General features: G+C 47.2%; 1 protein-coding gene across 3 annotated transcripts in view; it reads left to right on the forward strand.

The window, feature by feature from the left end:
* Positions 1-18,683, forward strand: part of CCDC180 (coiled-coil domain containing 180) — a 492,398-nt gene that overhangs the window by 354,342 nt on the left and 119,373 nt on the right. For all 3 annotated transcript variants that reach the window (XM_078646144.1, XM_078646142.1, XM_078646143.1), the window contains exon 27: positions 238-296. In XM_078646144.1, coding sequence (XP_078502270.1) covers positions 238-296 — 59 coding nt within the window. The remainder of the gene's footprint in view (positions 1-237; positions 297-18,683) is intronic.

The raw sequence follows: 18,683 nt of genomic DNA on the forward strand, positions 1-18,683 counted from the left end.
TAATAAAAATACTTTTCTGAAGTTGAAATGAAAAAATCACATCTAAAGTAAAACAATATTTATTATAGAATTCATTTTTATTATTTTATTTATATTTTATTTAAAATCAGTGTTCCATTACTTTCTAACTCAATCTCCGTAGGCATTAATAAGAAACAAATGACTATTTTTCTTTCTAGAGGGGGTTAGTTCTAATTTAATATGGGGCACTTTAAGGTTTTTCTTTTGTTTTTCCAGCACGAAACGTTCAACGAAACAGGCTTCTCGTCACAGTGAACATCAGTCTCCTGGCCAAGGTAAGATGGTGGACTCAAAAAAAGTGAACCTTTACTGAGTGATGAAGGCAGAGTAACGCTTATTCTGTGAGAAACTATCTTCACGCGCATTTGTTGCACATATTGGTACTTACATGCATAAACACTTGTACATGTCCTGTCACAACATATGTGCAGGCCATTTATGTCCCTACGGTTTTGTGCGTGTCATGTTTTGAGCCTGTTCACAAAGTGCATTTTGTGCTCCGCCTCTCACAATCAATCAATCAATCAATCATAGCATTTGTAGAGCACACTACCTACCTGTGAGGGTCTCAAGGCACTGGGGTGGGGGGCGTGCTGCTACTGTTTGAAGAGCCAGGTTTTGAGGATTCTTCTGAAGGTCAGTAGCTCTTGAGTCTGCAGTAGGTGGATGGGGAGGGTGTTCTATGTCTTGGCGGCGAGGTGGGAGAATGATCTGCCACCGGCGGTCACTCTTCGGATGCAGGGGACAGAGGCGAGGGCTCGTCTGTGGAGCGGAGCTGGCAGGTGGTGGTGTAGAAGCTGAGTCGGCTGTTGAGGTACGCTGGTCCGGTGTTGTGGAGTGCCTTGTGTGTGCGGGTGAGGAGTTTGAAGGTTATCCTCTTGTTGACGGGAGCCAGTGCTTGTCTCTCAAGTGGGGTGTGATGTCGCTGCGGCGAGGGATGTCGAGGATCAGGCGTGTGGAGGCGTTCTGGATGCTTTGGAGCCTTTTCAGGAGTTTGGCCGAGGCTCCTGGGTAGAGGGCGTTTCCGTAGTCCAGCCTGCTGCTGACGAGGGCCTGGGTGACCGTCCTTGTTTCGGTGGGGATCCACTTGTAGATCCTGTGGAGCATGCAGAGGGTGTTGAAGCAGGAGGAAGAGACAGCATTGACTTGCTTTGTCATGGAGAGGGTGGAGTCGAAGATGACCCCTAGCTTGCGCGCGTGGTCGTTGGGTGTTGGGGCTGTTCCTAGGGCAGTCGGCCACCAGGAGTCCTCCCAGGCCGATGGGGTGGATCCGAGGATGAGGGCCTCCGTCTTGTCCGAGTTCAGTTTCAGATGGCTGTTTTCCATCCAGTCGGCGACAGCCTTCATTCCTTTGTGGAGGTTGGTTTTGGCGCTGTTGGGGTCCTTGGTGAGGGAGAGGATCAGCTGTGTGTCATTGGCGTATGAGATGATGTTGAGGTCGTGCAGTCGGTCGAAGTGGGCGAGCGGTGCCATGTAGATGTTAACTCGCGTGCCCGCAATCCACTGCTGATGATGTCACATATTACATCATTCATGACATGGTCAGTGACATCACTGATGACATCACTGATGACATCTCAAATTACATCACTGATGACATCATCCAGTGACTGTGGTTTGGTTTGATATTTAAATAAGTATTATATATATATAGAAATCTACCTTGAAGACTGAGTGGATGTATAAGTGTCTGAATGGAGGATTTAGTAGCAATGTGATTGACTATCTAAGTGACAAATTTAAAGTGTCTCACTAAATATATGAGATAGTGATTAAACTGTGTGAAAACCTGTATCACTCTATCTCGTGTAGTGTAAACTACTACATAAGTTGGTTACTAGCTATGTGAAAGTCTATATTAGTTATTAATTAGTTAAGTGAGTATTTGTATGGGATAGTGAATGAATGTGTGTGTGGTTGGGTGGGAGGTGTGTGACTGTCCAAAGATGTGTAAATAGTTGATTTAGTAGGTATATGAGGTTAAGACTGTATGTGGAAACAGTTGTTTGGGTGAGTTATGGGTGTGGCGATGAGTAAATATATTTCTCAATGATACATGTCCAAGAAACTAGAAATATAAAAGGCAGTGTATGTGACAGTTGTTGTATATAAATAAGTATACATAAGACTCAGTGATTGTATGAGTGACGTATGGATAAATGTATACTTGTAATATTGATTTTATAAGACACTAAGTATGAGTTACTATCTATATCAATAAATAAAGTGGTGTTTGTGTAAGTGTGTAGCTTAGTAAATATAAGTATGATCAATTGTTTGCATTAGGATGCAGTAGGATGACTGCATAAGTGAATAGGATGTGTGCTGGTGTGTAATGTTGATGTAGGTGTATAAGTATATTTATTAGTGTTCTAGTGATCTTTGTTAGCATGTATGAGTGAATCTATAGGTAAGTGTTTAGATGTGTGTGTAGCTGTAGGAATCACTGAGTGGGTTTTTAGAAACTGATGTTGGTGTGTCAATGGTTTCAAATATGGTAATTCATATTTTATAATGAGTGTTGAAAAGTTATACTAGTGTATGATAAGATGTATCAGATTGTCACGTGGATGATGTCATCAGTGATGTCATCAGTGATGTCATTTGAGATGTCATCAGTGATGTAATCAGTGACAGGGCCGTTTCTAGGTGTTTTGCCACCATAGGCGAGAATTGGAAAATGCCGCCCCCTCCCGTTTACTACTATCACTCCGCATCTCTCTCTTCTGAAGTTCATATCGAGCCCTCCCTTTAGAGCTCCCTACTCTGCACCTCTCACCCCTCCACTGGTTCATTAACGCTCCCTGAGTCTATCACCTATTGTTCCAGTGTTCCTCGTTCCCTTGCATTTCTCCTCTGCCTCTCCCCCTACTCTCTCTGCAGCTCTCAATTGTCCCTCTCCCTCCACCACTCTGTGTTGTTCTAACCACCCCCGCCCTGCCCTGGCCCTATTCAAAAAGTCCTGTGCTTCCTGTTTCACCAGCTCGCATCTGTTCACAGGCCCTGCACTCCTGATACTTCCTATCATACCACCATCTCCTTCAATGATTCCCTCTTAGCCTCTTTCATCTCTGCTCTTGGTGTCTTTTATCTCCACTGAACTTAGAGTACCCAATATTCCCCCTTTTTGGGTTTCGCCTGCCGAAGGCTGCTCTCTGCGCAGCTTTTCGGCGCAGGCGAAATCCTTTGTTTACAATAAGGACTTCGGGAACGTCCCCCGGCTCCCATTGGCTAGCTCCATAAATGGAGGCTAGCCATTGGGTGCCGGATCTGTCCGTCAAGGCCGGACCAGATTCGGGGGCGTTCCCGAGATTTTTTCCCTCTCCACCCACTTCTGTTCGTCATCACGGCGGTGGGTGTGTGTTATTTTTTTTTTTCGAGTGGGCCTGTTTTGTTCCTTTTCAAAGTGTCTGTTGTTGGAGTTGGCTGCAAGATTCGAGTTCCCACGAGGCGATCAGGTAAGGAGCATTTTGTTTATACGTGATCCTCCCGCTGTCCGTATGCTGTTCATCCCCCCTCCCCCCCCGTCCGTGAGCATTTTGTTTATAAATGTGTTTTCACTTTGTAAATTTACGTATTTTGTCCGCCGTTTCCCCCCCCCCTGTCCGTGTGTCCGGTCCGCCCCCCTCCCCGTGTGACCGTTCCCCCCCCCTCCCCTTTCACTCTCCGTTGCTTGTGGGAGGGAGACGTTATGCAATCTCGATAAACACATGGCGACGAGGCAAGGACGGCTGGGCGAGATTTCTGCTCGCCCCGCATGTTTACCTCTGAGATTTGTGTATTAATAAATGTTTTGGACGGTGCGCGCGATGGGTGTATGTTTGACTGTATCCCACTTTAAAAAAAAAAAAACTCCTCTTGCCGTGCCTCTGTCTCCTGACCCCCCCCCACGAGCCCCTGCCTCCAGCAGCGCTTCACTTTGCCCAGTTTTTTATTTACAATTTGCCCTTCAGACTCCTCACATCACATGTCCCGTTTCCTTGATTTCCAAGTGAAACATTAGGTGAGAGGGCGCTTTGGCAATGACGTGGTAAAATATTCATAATTTTGTTGAAATTCATTGCTAACTGTATCCAAGGCGACAATGCCCTTTCACCCCCACACCCGGCCCGCATTATCATGTTTAGAGTAGGTGGGGGAGGGGCTCTCAGTGGGTGGAGGACAGGGTCGGCAGGGGTCAAGGGATGCGCATGAGGGGTTAATAAGGTGGCCGGTGCGGGTCCTGTTTCTTCCTGCGGCTTTGATAAGCCGAAATTAGAAGCATGTATGCCATGCATAGCAATCAGCCTAGATATGGGAAGCATACACACATTGTATAACTGTCTGCCTATTTTAGCTAAGCCTAAGATGCGGCATTTTTGTACGTTTGAGTATACATTTGTTATGGGGTGCGAGTTATTTGCAACCGTGCACAATGGATGTTGTCTGCAGCAATGTCCGTGAGCGGCACATCATGGCTATAGTACATGGTATCCTTTTTGATGCTTCAAACATGTATTATTAAATCAGACTGTATGAGCTACTTAACAAGTAGGACATGAGGTTAGTGGGTAGAGTGGGGTCAGAAGGGATTACAGGATAAGTGATGACACGCAATAGTGTAAACTGTGACATAATTCTAAACATTGCCGTTCAACAAGCTATGCAGTTCACTCCTTTAATGTTCTACTACCACGCCATTCCTAAGACAGTCTTAGGAGAATCAGAAAAATAATGAATTACCCTTGCAATCAGAACCATTCGCACATATCGGGTGTGAGAAACCGTAACATTTATCAAATCATTTGTTGGGTACACAATGGAATCTATACCCATTGCTTTCACCAGATGTCTAGTCTGTTTTGTGACCTTCTCACAGCCCCTTCACTACAGTGATTTGATACATTTAGTTCCGAAGCGTGCAACTATTTTTTGGTGGTATTGTGTGGTTTGGTGAAAGCTGATTGTGCTTGGAGAGGTTGTTCTTCAGTAAGAGGTGTGCAATACTGACACCCAGGCATGAGGAAGAAGTGAGGATTAATCTATTAAAATATGTTGGAACGGAGGTCTAGGTTATGTTCCCAAAAGAGAAGCCCGTATCAATTTTTGTGCCATTTTTTTGAAGCCTCATTGTCTATTTCTTCATGTGAGTTTTGCTTTATTTAGGATCAGAAGGTGTCTTGGGGTACTTTGTTGCCTTCTGCCTGGCACAGCATGTTGTATAGTATCACCAAAAGGCACTGGATGCCAGTAAGTCCGAAAGGCAACACCAATTGACTTTGCCAATGCTTGTCACACTTTCACCTGGGTATCCAGGTGTAAGTTTAGAAATGCATGGGCCGAAGTGAAAGTGCAAAAACCTGCCCCCATATTTCCTAAAGTTGTGTAGCAAGAAACCTTCGAATGGGAGTGTATTTTCTTTATGAAGAAAAGAATGATGTGACTTTTCACAAATAGTCAAAGGTAATTAGTGTATGCAGTTCTTAATAAGATGTGTTAATCTACTCAGGCCAGTACACACCTAGAGACGTGTAATGCCTCATCATTGAGTTTTTGTTCTTCAACGGGCACCTTCAATGGGGGCTCTTTACCGGCTATCTTTTCATAAGCTGTTTGTGAAGTTTAGGTATGTGTGTCTAGGTGTGGATTGGTGTCGTATGTGTAGGGGTGTGAGTGTGATGTTAAAAATAGGACATGGGATACTCCCCAGAGGGAGTGCAGAGTGACTGCTGAGTGCTAGGGAGTGCAGAGTGACTGCAGAGTGCTAGGGAGTGCAGAGTGACTGCAGAGTGCTAGGGAGTGCAGAGTGACTGCAGAGTGCTAGGGAGTGCTAAGGAGTGCAGAGTGACTGCAGAGTGCTAGGGAGTGCTAAGGAGTGCAGAGTGCTAGGGAGTGCAGAGTGACTGCAGAGTGCTAGGGAGTGCTAAGGAGTGCAGAGTGCTAGGGAGTGCAGAGTGACTGCAGAGTGCTAGGGAGTGCAGAGTGACTGCAGAGTGCTAGGGAGAGCTAAGGAGTGCAGAGTGCTAGGGAGTGCAGAGTGACTGCAGAGTGCTAGGGAGTGCTAGGGAGTGCAGAGTGACTGCAGAGTGCTAGGGAGTGCAGAGTGACTGCAGAGTGCTAGGGAGTGCTAGGGAGTGTAGAGAGACTAGGGAGTGTAGAGTGACTGCAGAGTGACTGCAGAGTGCTAGGGAGTGCAGAGTGACTAGGGAGTGTAGAGTGACTGCAGAGTGCTAGGGAGTGCTAGGGAGTGCAGAGTGACTGCAGAGTGTTAGGGAGTGCTAGGGAGTGCAGAGTGACTGCAGAGTGTTAGGGAGTGCTAGGGAGTGCAAAGTGACTGCAGAGTGTCAGGGAGTGCAGAGTGACTGCAGAGTGCTAGGGAGTTCTAGGGAGTGCAGAGTGAGTGCAGAGTGCTAGGGAGTGCCGAGTGCTAGGGAGTGCAGAGTGACTGCAGAGTGCTAGGGAGTGTAGAGTGACTGCAGAGTGCTAGGGACTGCAGAGTGACTGCAGAGTGCTAGGGAGTGCTAGGGACTGCAGAGTGTTAGGGAGTGCTAGGGAGTGCAGAGTGACTAGGGAGTGCTAGGGAGTACAGAGTGACTAGGGAGTGCAGAGTGACTAGGGAGTGCAGAGTGACTAGGGAGCGCAGAGTGGCTAGGGAGTGCAGAGTGACTAGGGAGTGCTAGGGAGTGCAGAGTGACTAGGGAGTGCAGAGTGACTAGGGAGTACTATGGAGTGCTAGGGACTGCAGAGTGACTGTAGAGATTAAGCTAATGGCAATGTAAATGACAATGCCATTTATTTATCTGTTTTCAAAACCAACACAAATACAAATTTTGTCATTTACAATGCCAATAGCTCTAACTTTTCCAAAGGCGAAACCATTGCATTGTAAATGCTTGTTTAACCCATGCCTCCCCGTCACCTTTCATCACTTCCTGATATCAGTGGTACTCACCTTTTGCCTTAATTCAATAATTACCCCTCCCCTCGCTTCTCTAATATACCCCTTTCTGCAGAGCTCACTGCTTCTCTCAGCTGTGTCCCCGGTGGCATTGGGAACCCCCTACTCCAGCAGCTTAAGCAGAGGCAGCACCGACCCCATGGAATGGCGAACTGGTCCCTACTTAAAAGTGAATAGGTCGTTTGGGGGCCGCTTCTTCCTGCAAGTAAAAATACCAGCGTTAGGGAATATCAGGAAAGAGGGCGAATGTGTGAAAGGACGGATGCACACATGCAATGACAGATGGATGGATGGAAAAAGTATGGCTGAATGGGACAAGAGGTTAGTGTATGGAAAGGTGAAGGGGTGGATGGATGAGTAGAAGGGAGGGGGAATGGATTGACCCTCCTAAGGAAGATGAAAAGCTGAAAGGAATTCTTTTAAGCAGGGTTGGATTTGCAGGCTTTGCGAGTTCGGTGTGATTAGTGGTAAGTTACAAGTGAGGGGTCTTTTCTTTTTCTGGATACTCACTTGTGTCTCTTCCTTTAGCACCCCTGCCCTCGATTCACCAGGTCCTGCTCACCCTTTCTTTCTTGCCTGCCATCCCCCACTAGCTTCTCCTCTCCCTTCTTCTGTGCATGCCATCCCTCCCTTCAGTGGTTCCTGCTCACACCCTGCTTCTTTCGTTTTTGCATTGCCCTTCCTTGCTTCCCTAACACACCAGATGTGTCCCTGGTTCTTACGTGGTCTGCTCTCTTCCACTCACCCCTCTTTAGCAGTTCCTGATTTCTCGTCTTTCTCCTCAGCTCTCTCACCCCCTTTCTCATCTCTCTCATCGCCTCGAGCCCCTCTGCCTCTCCCACATGGGAAACATCATTTACAACGAAACTTTTACAACGCACTACCATTACAACGCGGTCATTACAACGCAAACTATTACAACACATTGCGCTGGGGGGCGCTCTAGGATAGGGAATAGGTTAATTTACTATCCAATAACCTTCCCTAGTGTCCACGGGGACTGGAGTTGGAATAGTAAATTAAACTATTCACTATCCAACACCCAAAAGCGCTATGCGTTGTAATGGTATGCGATGTAAAAACCGCATTGTAAAGGCAGGCGTTGTAATAGCCTGTGTTGTAATGTCATACATCCCTCCCACATGCACCTGCAAACCATTCTCCACTTGCTGCTGCCCAAGTCCGCTCATTTAGACCCCACACAACCCCCTCCTGCCTACTAGTGCCTTAGCAAGGGTGCCAAGGGCCCTACTGTGAGCAAGGAAAACATCCCCTCTGGAGTAAAAAATGAGCTATATTTGGACCCTTCTGTGTCTCGGTGCCACTTCCCCCACTGCACAATTAACAGCTAGACCTCTGCTGCCCATGTCAGCACCACTTCCCGCTCCCTCTGTCACTGCAACGCTGTGCTTTCTCTGCCTTCTCGGCCTCAGAGGTGAAAGGAGCTCCGTGGCTGGAAGGGCTGGGGCGGTAGTCCTGTCGCCTCGTGGACTGCCAGGTCAAAGAAAGGCAGGGCGGGTCAGGTAAGTCACAAGAATGGCAGGCCATGGCGGCACCGTCTTAAGTGGGGGACGCAGCGGAATAGTGGATGCAGGCGCTTCTGGTGGAGGTGGAGGGGGGGCGAGGGCTGCGAGTGTGTGAAAGTGTGGGGAGCAGTGAGAGGAGTGAGCAGCAGATTATGCGTGAACATTGGGAGAAAGTTGCGAATAGAAGAGAGCAGAGTGAGAATCTGTGTGTGCACTGGTACCGCCGGCCGCTCACAAACCACTATGCTAGGGTGCACTGCGCAGCATGGATGGACAAGCAGGTGCGCTTGCACTGACTGCCTTCAAATTTTAAAAAAAATCCCCTCTTTTGCCGCCCTAGCCCTTTTGCCGCCCTAGGCGGCTGCCTAGTCCTGCCTAATGGTAGAAACGGCCCTGATCAGTGATATAACTGACCATGACATGAATGATGTAATATGTGACATCATCAGCAGTGGATTGCGGGCGTGTGAGTTATATTTACTACAACTAACTATAACGGGGGAATTTCAATGGTTTTGTATGAGTGAAATGTCCAACTAACTAACTAACTATAACACCCCTAAAACCTATGGTTATTTCAGTGAATTTCAAAGGTTTTTTAAATGCTAATTCCTAACTATAACATGTCTGAAACCTATGTTTTTTTCAGTTAATTTCAAAGGTTTTGTAAATGACAATTTTTAAATGTATTAATTGTTTTTTTTTTATACTGATTTTTTACATTTTTAGATATTTTATTTTTTAAATTATATTACAATTACATTATACATTACATTACAAAATATACTTTCTCAGAATGAATTACTTTAGTTTAAATACTTTGCAAATAGGCAATAGACTTCAGTACAATATTTACAGTTGTTGTAATGTGCAATCCAATTTCAGACACAATGCAACATTGAGGTCAATGTGAATTTCTAGTTACATGCAATTAGTTACTTTTTGGATTACTTTTCTAACCACAGGACTGGATCCTAAATTCAGTCCTGAGACATCACCTGTAAACAGTTGAGTAAAAGCATTTTGGTTACAGTAGTGATTTTTAAGGAATATTATTGTATTTTAAAAGTTGACACAAAAACTTTTTCACATAGAATCACCAATGTTATCCTGTGGAAATTCACTTAGCAGGTAAGTAGTGTTATCGTTACTTTTTCTTACTCAGTGGTGGATCCTGGATCCAGCACTGGTGCATCTCCTGTAAACAGTTGAAAACATGCGTTTAAGTCAAACAGGTGATTTTTTAAGGAATAATTTTAGTTTGGGAAAATAGACACTTGGAAACTTTTCTGGTGAAAAGCAGACAATGAATTCCTATGTAAGGAAATACAAGTTACTGGTAAGTACAGTTAGATTTACTTTTCAGGGTCAGTGCTGGGCTAAAAGATGTAGCACTGGGTTCTCTCCTGATAACAGGTGAGTAAATCGGAATTCGTTGTTCGGCTGATTTTAGATGAATATTTAAAAGTTCTAAAATTTCCAAGTGAAACCAGTCAATGTTAGCCTATGGAAGGAAATTCAAGTTACTGGTAAGTTTGGTTAGAATTACTTTTCAGGATCAGTACTGGGCTCCAAGATGCAGCACTGAGGTCTATCCTGATAACAGGTGAGTAAATCGGAATTCATAGTACATCCAGTAAGCGCCACAGAGCTGCGTAGCAGAGAGATGTAAAAAGGGGCACTGCTTGCACCACCTTTCTGCAACGCAGCGGCGCTTCCTGGAAGCACCTGGTGTGCTACTTGGCCCCCATGGCCCCTCAGGTTTGAAGTAGAATTTTTTCCCCAACTTAAAACGCGCCACAGGGCGTGTTTGCACACATCACGTCAGGCCCTGTCCCCTCCCTTCACCGCTGTGTAAACGCGCCTTGTCACCGTTCTAAGTTGAGAGATTAAGTCCCCTTCAATCCTAAGGGTCCCTAGGGTCAAACTAGCCCACTAGGTACCTCAAGTAAGTACCACAGAGCTGTGTTGCAGAGAGGTGTAAAAAGGGGTGTGGCCTTAGAACACCTCTCTGGTGCGAGGCTCCTCCCTGCCATTGCAAACAGCAGTGTCCCGGGAGTGGGCACCCCGGGACACTGCAGGAGCTGGCCCTGGGGGGTGGCGATCCCCAGGGCCATCGAGGGCTCCAAGAGGGGGGCTGCGCGGCCCCCTCCCACATTTTTAAGAAGCCCCGAAGGTGGCGGTCCCCGGGGCTGGGGGGGCCTGGTAGCCCCCCACCCATTCTATAGATGCCCCGGGGGGGTGGCGGTCTCCGGTGCTGCGGGGGGCCCTGTGAGCACCCCGCATATGTTAAATTAGAGCCCCGGGGAGTGGCGGTCCCCGGGGCTGGGGGTGCCTGATAGCCCCCGCCCATTTGATAGAAACCCCAGGGGGTGGCGGTCCCCGGGGCTGCGGGGGGCCCCGTGAGCCCCCCGCATATATTAAATTAGAGCCCCGGGGGTGGCGGTCCCCGGGGCAGTGTGGGAGGGATTGGGACCTCCCCACACTATTTTTCTAAGAATGCCCCCGGGATTAGGCCCCCCGGGGGCAAATTACCATATTTTCCACAGCAGACCGCGTTTCTTTTTTTTATATCGCTTAGATGCGCGGATCCTACGCGCATCCCGCGATTTAAAAAATAAAATAAAATTTGGGGCCCTGAGGAGGCCTAGGGGGTCAGGGTGTGTCTACCCTGCCCCCTTTTTGCATTTTGCGGTGTTTGTTTTGGGTTTCTTGTGCCTCGATTCTACCGAGGCACAAGATGGCTGCCAATATTTCCTGATTTTCACTGTTGACAGCCAATTAGCATACAGCTCGTGCATGGCAGGGTGCGTGCAGGCTGCGCTTAGGGTACACGGATAGATAAGCGGATCCACCCCGCCCATAGATATATAAATGACTTTAACTGTCATTTTCTCAAGAACTACTGAACGGATTTACACCAAATAAGCAAAAGGCACGAGTCTGAACCAAGGACTACCTCTTAGCCAAATTTGGTGGAATTCCGTTCAGCAGTTCGGGCTGTAGCTGCAGTTAAAGGCCCTATGGGAAATTGCATGGGGATAACGCGCTTTGGGACCCCCCTTTTTTCTCGGCCCCCGCTTAATGAATCATCGTGAAACTTTCAGGATAGGAGCAGAACGGAGCAGGCCAAAAGTTTGGAAAATTCTGCATAGATTCATCAATCGGCGCCAAAGTTATTCCAAATAAAATGTTCCGGATTTCCTATGGTTAGTAGGTCCTAACTACCTACTGGCGACCGCCAGTAGGTAATATATATATATATATATATATATATATCAATATCACAAATCCGTATGAAAGAACGCACACTCGGAGGTCACGGGATGCTGCAAAAAAGTTTTATTTTCTTAGAACCGCTACGCGTTTCGAGACAAGCCTGTCTCTTGATCACACGATTTTGCCAGCTCTACAGTGACATGCTTAAATAAAATTGACATAGAAGAGGCCCCATTGCCAAGCCCACTCCTGTGTTCCATTTGGCAGACATCTTGGAATGGTTTATATTACACAGTCACGTAAACCATATTGAACTGTAATATATCAACGGAAGTTGCATTGTATCAGTAATGATTGTAATCCAACAAAATATCCAACAGGGAATTAAGAATATAAAAAATTACATTTTAAGGCTGTGACTACTGCGTTAGATCGCATAGTCCCAGTCCTAGACATCATTCCGGTTGCTACGAGAGCATCTTTACACACATTTACAAAATACTACTGCCTTGACAAGCCCATTTTGAGCCCATTTTGACAGGCATTTCACCCATTCGGTCATCCAAAACATTCTAGTGTGAGTCAGTTCACAGACCCACCTCCGGGAGATAATGCTTTGGTATCTCACTTTATCTAGTGGAGGCTCTAACCACAGATTTCTTACTAACCCTCCCATCCTCCATGTTTGGTGAACTGACTTTTTCCCATCTGCCATCGTTTTGTGTTTTCTAGTGTAGATAAAGTCACAAATTGAAGCCAGTGCCCTAAGATGGCACCTATTAGGCACCGTGCATTTCATGTCTAGTGCCTATGATGCTGTCGAAAGCAATTCAACGCCACCTACTGGTGTGCAGGGGATCTGCTCAAGATTTTCCAGATCGGGGGGCAGATTTACACGCCCCTTGCTCCACTTTTGCGTCGCTTTTAACATGGGAAAAGTGACACAAAAGTGGCGCAAGGAGCTTGTAAATCTACCCCCAAGTATGATGCCTGGGGAATATTCTAAGGGAAGAAATCTGCGGCTAGATCTAGTCTCTACAGATACGGTGTTACTGAAGGTAAGTTACTTTCTATTTACATTGTGTTGGCCAATTCAGAAAAAAATAAAAAATAACTCATTCTCTCTTAAGTTCCTTTCTTTGAATGGCCTTTTAGCTTGTGTTTGGGCAGTGTTTATCAGTGTTTAAATGTTTACACTGGTGTAGGATGTTTTCCTTTTGGTGGGGTTTTATCAGTTATTATAGGTTTAAACCTAAAATAAGATATCTTAGTTGTGTCTCAACACTCATGCTTGTCATGTTACAACAACAAAATAGGCCATGTCTCAACATTTCTGCAAGTCATTGCTTAACATTCATTCTTGTCATGTTTTGAAACATGCCTCAGCACTTCCACACATGCTGATAACTGCTTCTGTTTTTCTACTGCTTTTCTTAACATTTGATCACACACAGTTTCCTCGCACCAGTGAACACTTATATTCTAGATTTTTTTTCTGAAGGCATCCTATATGATTCTAACTCTCTTGTCTGAATAGTGACATAGTGGCCTATACCCAAAGGTACATTTTTATGTGTAAATCTACTCATGTGTAAATGTACTCCTACACCTAGGTGTAAATATAAGCTTCTGTGCTATTCACAACTTCCAAGTGTAGATGTACATATAAGTGTAGACTTACATGTCTCCATCCCTTCAGTTCTGGTGATGAAGAAATTGAAGATTGAAGTTATCAGTCCAAATTTACTACTGGAAATGTTTCATAAGCAGGTATTGTATTGTATTGTATTGTGATTTGTAAAGCGCGATTGCTGCCCAAATGGGCGTCCAAGCGCTGGAGCATGGATAGCCGAGCTGAGGGTGGCGGAGACTGAGATTTAAGTGGGCCTGGCAAACAGAAAGGTTTTCAATTGTTTGCGGAATGAGAGTAGGTTAGGGTTGGACCGGATTTGTAGTGGGAGTGAGTTCCACATTTTAGCGGCCTTTAAGGAAAACATCCTTCCTCCGGTCCTGGCTCTCCGTACTCTTGGGACTACGGCCAGAAAGGCCTCCGTGGACCGAAGGGGTCTATTAGGGTGGTATTGAGTGACCAGTTTGTTAATGATCGCTGGACCTGACTTCCAGAAAGCTCGGTGGGCAATACATAGTGCCTTGAAAGCCACTCTCTGTCTCACTGGGAGCCAGTGTAGGCTGCTCAGTGCGGGTTTAGCAGACTGTGTCCTTGGAATCTGTAGCAGGGCGCGGGCTGCGCAGTTCTGGACCACCTGTAGCTTTCGCATGGACGTCTCAGGGGCACCCACATACAGGGCGTTGTTTGAATCCAGCCGGGACTGAATCAGGCCCTGAACTGCCACTTGTTTGGCTTCCATTGGGAGGAGGGGGAGGACTTTCCTTAGAGTTCTGAGTAAGCTAAAACAGATGGCGGATAGTTTTGTAGCCTGGGTGGAGAAGGAGAGGTTTTTGTCCAGCCATACTCCTAAGCTTTTTACACTTTCTTTGGGAGTGGGAGGGGTGCCCAGACACCCAGGCCACATGGAGGGAAGTGACGTGGGTGATGCGGGACCTAAGAGCATGAGCTCGGTTTTGTCTCCATTAAGTTTCAAAGAGGAGCATGTCATCCACTTTTTAATGTCCTCTAGACAGTTCGTCAGACTTCCTGAGGTGTGACCGGCGCCTTCCTGAGTCATTGAAACCACTAGCTGGGTATCGTCAGCATATGATACGATTTTTATACCCGAGGGTTCGACGAGTCCAGCCAGTGGTTGCATATAGACATTGAAGAGCGCGGGGCTTAGTGAAGAGCCCTGCGGTACTCCACAGTTCAGGGGTTTTCTGGCTGATATTGTGTCCCCGTCAAAGATCTGGAAGGATCTATTGTGCAAGAATGAATCAAGCCATCTTAGAGCATCGCCTCCGACACCGATGTTGCGCAGACGGTTCAGCAAGGTGGCATGGCTGACCGTGTCGAAGGCTGCGCTTAGATCAAGGAGGATCACTGCCACTGATCCTCCCTGGTCTAGTATCCTTCGGGACTCTTCGGTGACTGTCAGCAAGGCGGTTTCAGTACCGTGTTTGGGTCTGAATCCTGTCTGGGATGGGTCAAGGAGTGCATGGCTTTCCAGAAACTGTGTCAGTTGGGTATTTATGTACTTCTCCAGTACCTTGCTTACCCAGGGAAGTAGTGAGATTGGGCGGTAGCTGGAGTGATCTTCTGGGTTGAGGGTGGGCTTTTTCAGCAGAGCCCGTACCATAGCTCTCTTCCATCCATTGGGTACTGTGCAGGAGGATATGGATGAGTTGAGGAGCTCTAGCACCACGGGAAGAATGGCTTGGCTTGCTTGGAGCAATATTTCTGGTGGGGCAGGGTCAAGGGGAGAGCCAGATTTAACTTGGCGTGCCAGTTGTTGCAATGTCTCCAGGTTTAGTGGGGGGAAGTGGTCCAGCGTTGGCTGTCCTGGGGAGGGGGAATTAGTCGGAGAGGTCTGATTGGGTGTTATTGAGTTGTTGGCAGCTGTAGGGAAGGCGGAATAGATCTGAGTGACTTTGTTATGGAAGAAGTCTGCAAGTTCATTGCATTGTTCTAGCGTTTTCGGGGCTGGGGGGGCAGTGTTGACGGTAATGCATTTTTTGACCAGGTGGAAAATTTCCTTGGGTTTTGATTTTGCTGCCATTATTTGGTCTGCGAAGTAGGAGGCCTGGGCCGCCCTAACCCCATTTCTGTAGGCCTTAATAGCCTCTTTGTATTGGGTTTTTTTTTCTGGGAGAAAGTCTAGTCGCCAGGCTCTCTCTTTTTTCCTGCAGAGGCGTTTTAGGTCTCTCAGGGAATCTGAGAACCAAGGAGCAGATTTGTGTGACCTCTTGGGAATGGATTTCCGTAGAGGAAGGATCGTGTCCAGTGATTCCCTGATCCAACCCTCATAGTTGTTATTTGCTTGGTTGGGGTTTGTGCAGGGAGGTGGGCGAGAGCATTCAAGGTTAGTTGTCCATGGCTCTATGAGAAGTTTTTTCCAGTTTCTCTTGGTAATGGGATGGGGGGTCAGTGAAGGAGGCTTGGTGGTAGACCAGGTGAGTGGGACAAGAAAGTGGTCTGACCATGGGAGGCAGATAGGTTGTCCGACCATTAACTTGGAGCAGTTGCTAAAAATTGGGTCAAGTAAGTTCCCTTTTTCATGGGTGGGGGATCTCACCAACTGGATCAGTTGTAAGGCTGCTAGGTCCTCTGTTAGTTCCCTGGCAGCAAGGTCTGTAGGGGAGTTAAAATGTAAGTTGAGGTCTCCTAGAACCGTATAGTTGGCCGAGGTTAGAAGTCGATTAGCGATGATATCTGGGAGAGATCTGTGGAACAGCTTTCCTGGGTCTGGGGGGCGATATATCAGGGTGCCAGAGAAGGAGCTGTTCGCTGTGAAGTCTATGCTGAATGCTAGGCTCTCGCACTCAGGAATAGCTTCAGTAGTAGTGCGGCAACCAAACTTATCTTTTAGGATGATAGCCAGGCCTCCGCCTCTTCCCTTGGTCCGGTCTAGTCTGTGGATTTGGAACCCGGGGGGTAGGGCTGAGACTATGTCTGGCTCTGAATGAGACATGAGCCATGTCTCGGTCAGAAAGATAACGTCTGGGTTGTAATTTTCTAGTAAAAGACATATTTGTGTGCTGTGCCGAGGAAGGGATCGACAGTTTAACAGGTACATCTGGTATTCCTGGGACGTGGCAGGCGTCTCAATGGTGTCAAAGGAGTGTTTGCAGCCAGGGCATTGGATTGGAAGTTCGACTGGGAGGAAGGAGAGCGGGCATTGCGCCATGGTAGAGGGCCTAATCTTTTTTATGGCAGCCGAGCTGTAGGTCCTGACCTGGGTGGGGTGAGGGGCAGGGGGCGTGGCCCCTGGTTCTGTCAGGTCGCGGGCGGGCGCGGATGGGCTTGCCTTTGGCGCGTCTTCGGCGCACCGCCGGCGTGCCCGCTGCGCCCGTCCGCTGCGCCTCCGGAAGCAGCACATTCTTAAATGTCGTAGGCGGTGGGGGGGGGTGGCCTAACTCAGTGGGCGTTGCCCGGGGGGGGGGTCACGGCGGCTGTTCTCAACCCGCTTCAGTGCCTGACTCGGCTGCGTGGGGGGTCAGTCACCAAGGGAGCAGTAGGTAGGGTTATTGGGTGTTACAGGTTTAAACATTGAGAGCGTTCAGTAGAGTATCGTGAGATATATTGCAATGATCGGCAGTGGGGTGGACTAAGCAGAGGAGAATAAAAAAACAGTATAACAGGGTGTATAACAGAAAGGGGATATAGCATAACGAACATTCCTGGATAAAAAAGAAATAAGATGGAAAGCGTCACAGTAAAAAAGCATAATCGTAACGGTATAAAAGGTAGTGCAAATATAAAAACATTGTAAACTGAGTGAGAACAAAAAGCTGTTAGCCCGGAGGGGGCTGGAGAATAGGGGGAAGTAGAGAATGAGGAAGAGAATATTATGGAAGGGGTATAGGTAGTAGGGTGGTTCAAAAGGAGAGTCAGTGGGATGGGCGATAAAAATAGAGGGAGGTGGTAAAGGTAGGGAAATGGAAATACGTGGTGTAATTGAGTAGGAAGAAGAAATGGTTAAAAGGTGGAATAGAAGAGGGAAAGAAGAGAAAGGGAAGTAAGTGGAAAGAGGGAGTTATAATTATGGATAGCGGGGGTAATGCATGCTAAAAAAAAAAAGTATGTGGGAGAGAGGGACATATCAAGATGCAGTCGCTTAATATAGAGAATTTAGATTGAAAAGGAGTGACATATAAATTAAGAGAACATGATCAAGGTACAATATTTAAATGGAGTAAGGACACGTGATAATGAGCAGTAATAACAATTATAGGGTTAGAGGCGAAGAGAGATATGCAGTGTAGGTTTGAGGGGGAACGACAATGAAAATAATAGATTTAAACATAGTAGTATCAATCTAAATTAATAAAGTACCCAAAGTGAACAGCAGTGCAATAATAATCTGGACATAAATTTGTAAAGTGCACAAGGTAATAAGGTAGAGAGTGTTAAGGGTTGTGGGACGAAGGATTTAGTGATAAAAAAGTGGTGTCAGGGCTACTTTCAAGATGGCTGCTGAATTCGTGTAGGTGATGTTAGTCCTTTCACAGTGTCTATAACTCCGATGGGCAGGGGGGAGTGACAAAATGGAGTCTTAGTTAACAATGTAGATTGTCCGAGAGTAAACAAGACAAAATGAGTTCCAATTAGATTAGATTGTCATGAGGGAGGGGAAAAAAAAAAAGTAAGAGTAAAAAATAGTGCAAAAATCGAATTATGACCAAATATTTCTGGGAAGTGGGGTGTGGGATCATAAGCTTCTAGTTCGGGATTCAGTTTAAAGGTAAATATGGGAGCGAACTGCAACTATCCTGGAGCTCCTGTCGCTGAGATCCCGCAGACTTACCGATGCCTACTCATCTCGCGGTATAGGGTTGGAGAGAGGGGTATGCGGCGCTTGGCACAGATTGCACACAGTGCAAAGCCTCAGAAAAGCAGCGTTTCGGACCAAGCAACAGGCGCACAGGCTCGACTGGGATGGAGGCGCAACAGCAGGGGGTTCGGCGCCCAGTGAACAACAGTCACCTCCTCAAGGTGCCTCCTCAGGCCGCCGCGTGCAATCTCTCCAAATCGGCAGCGGCAGATCAAAGCAAGCTCCGGGCATCGTCGAAGGAGCCAAATTAGGACCAGAGCTCCAAAGAACCAAGCTCCTCGACACGGGAGCAGAGAGCCAGCAACTCCCGAGTGGGAAACACAGGGAGCTCCGATGTCCGGGAGGCACCGCCAGAGACCATCTCAGGCTCTGAGCAGCCTGTGCAGCGCGAAAGGGGGGGCGAGGCAGAGATGATCGGGACGGACCGCGGGATCCTCCAGCCTCGGGAAATGAAAGCAGTCCGGAGTGGGGGGGGGGGGGGTCAGCCCCGCACCGTCATGGGCGCAGACCGCAGCGAGAGACAGCCCGGAGCTG

This window comes from Lissotriton helveticus, chromosome 5_1 (genome assembly GCF_964261635.1).
Source record: "Lissotriton helveticus chromosome 5_1, aLisHel1.1, whole genome shotgun sequence".
Classification (NCBI taxonomy): Eukaryota; Metazoa; Chordata; class Amphibia; order Caudata; family Salamandridae; genus Lissotriton; species Lissotriton helveticus.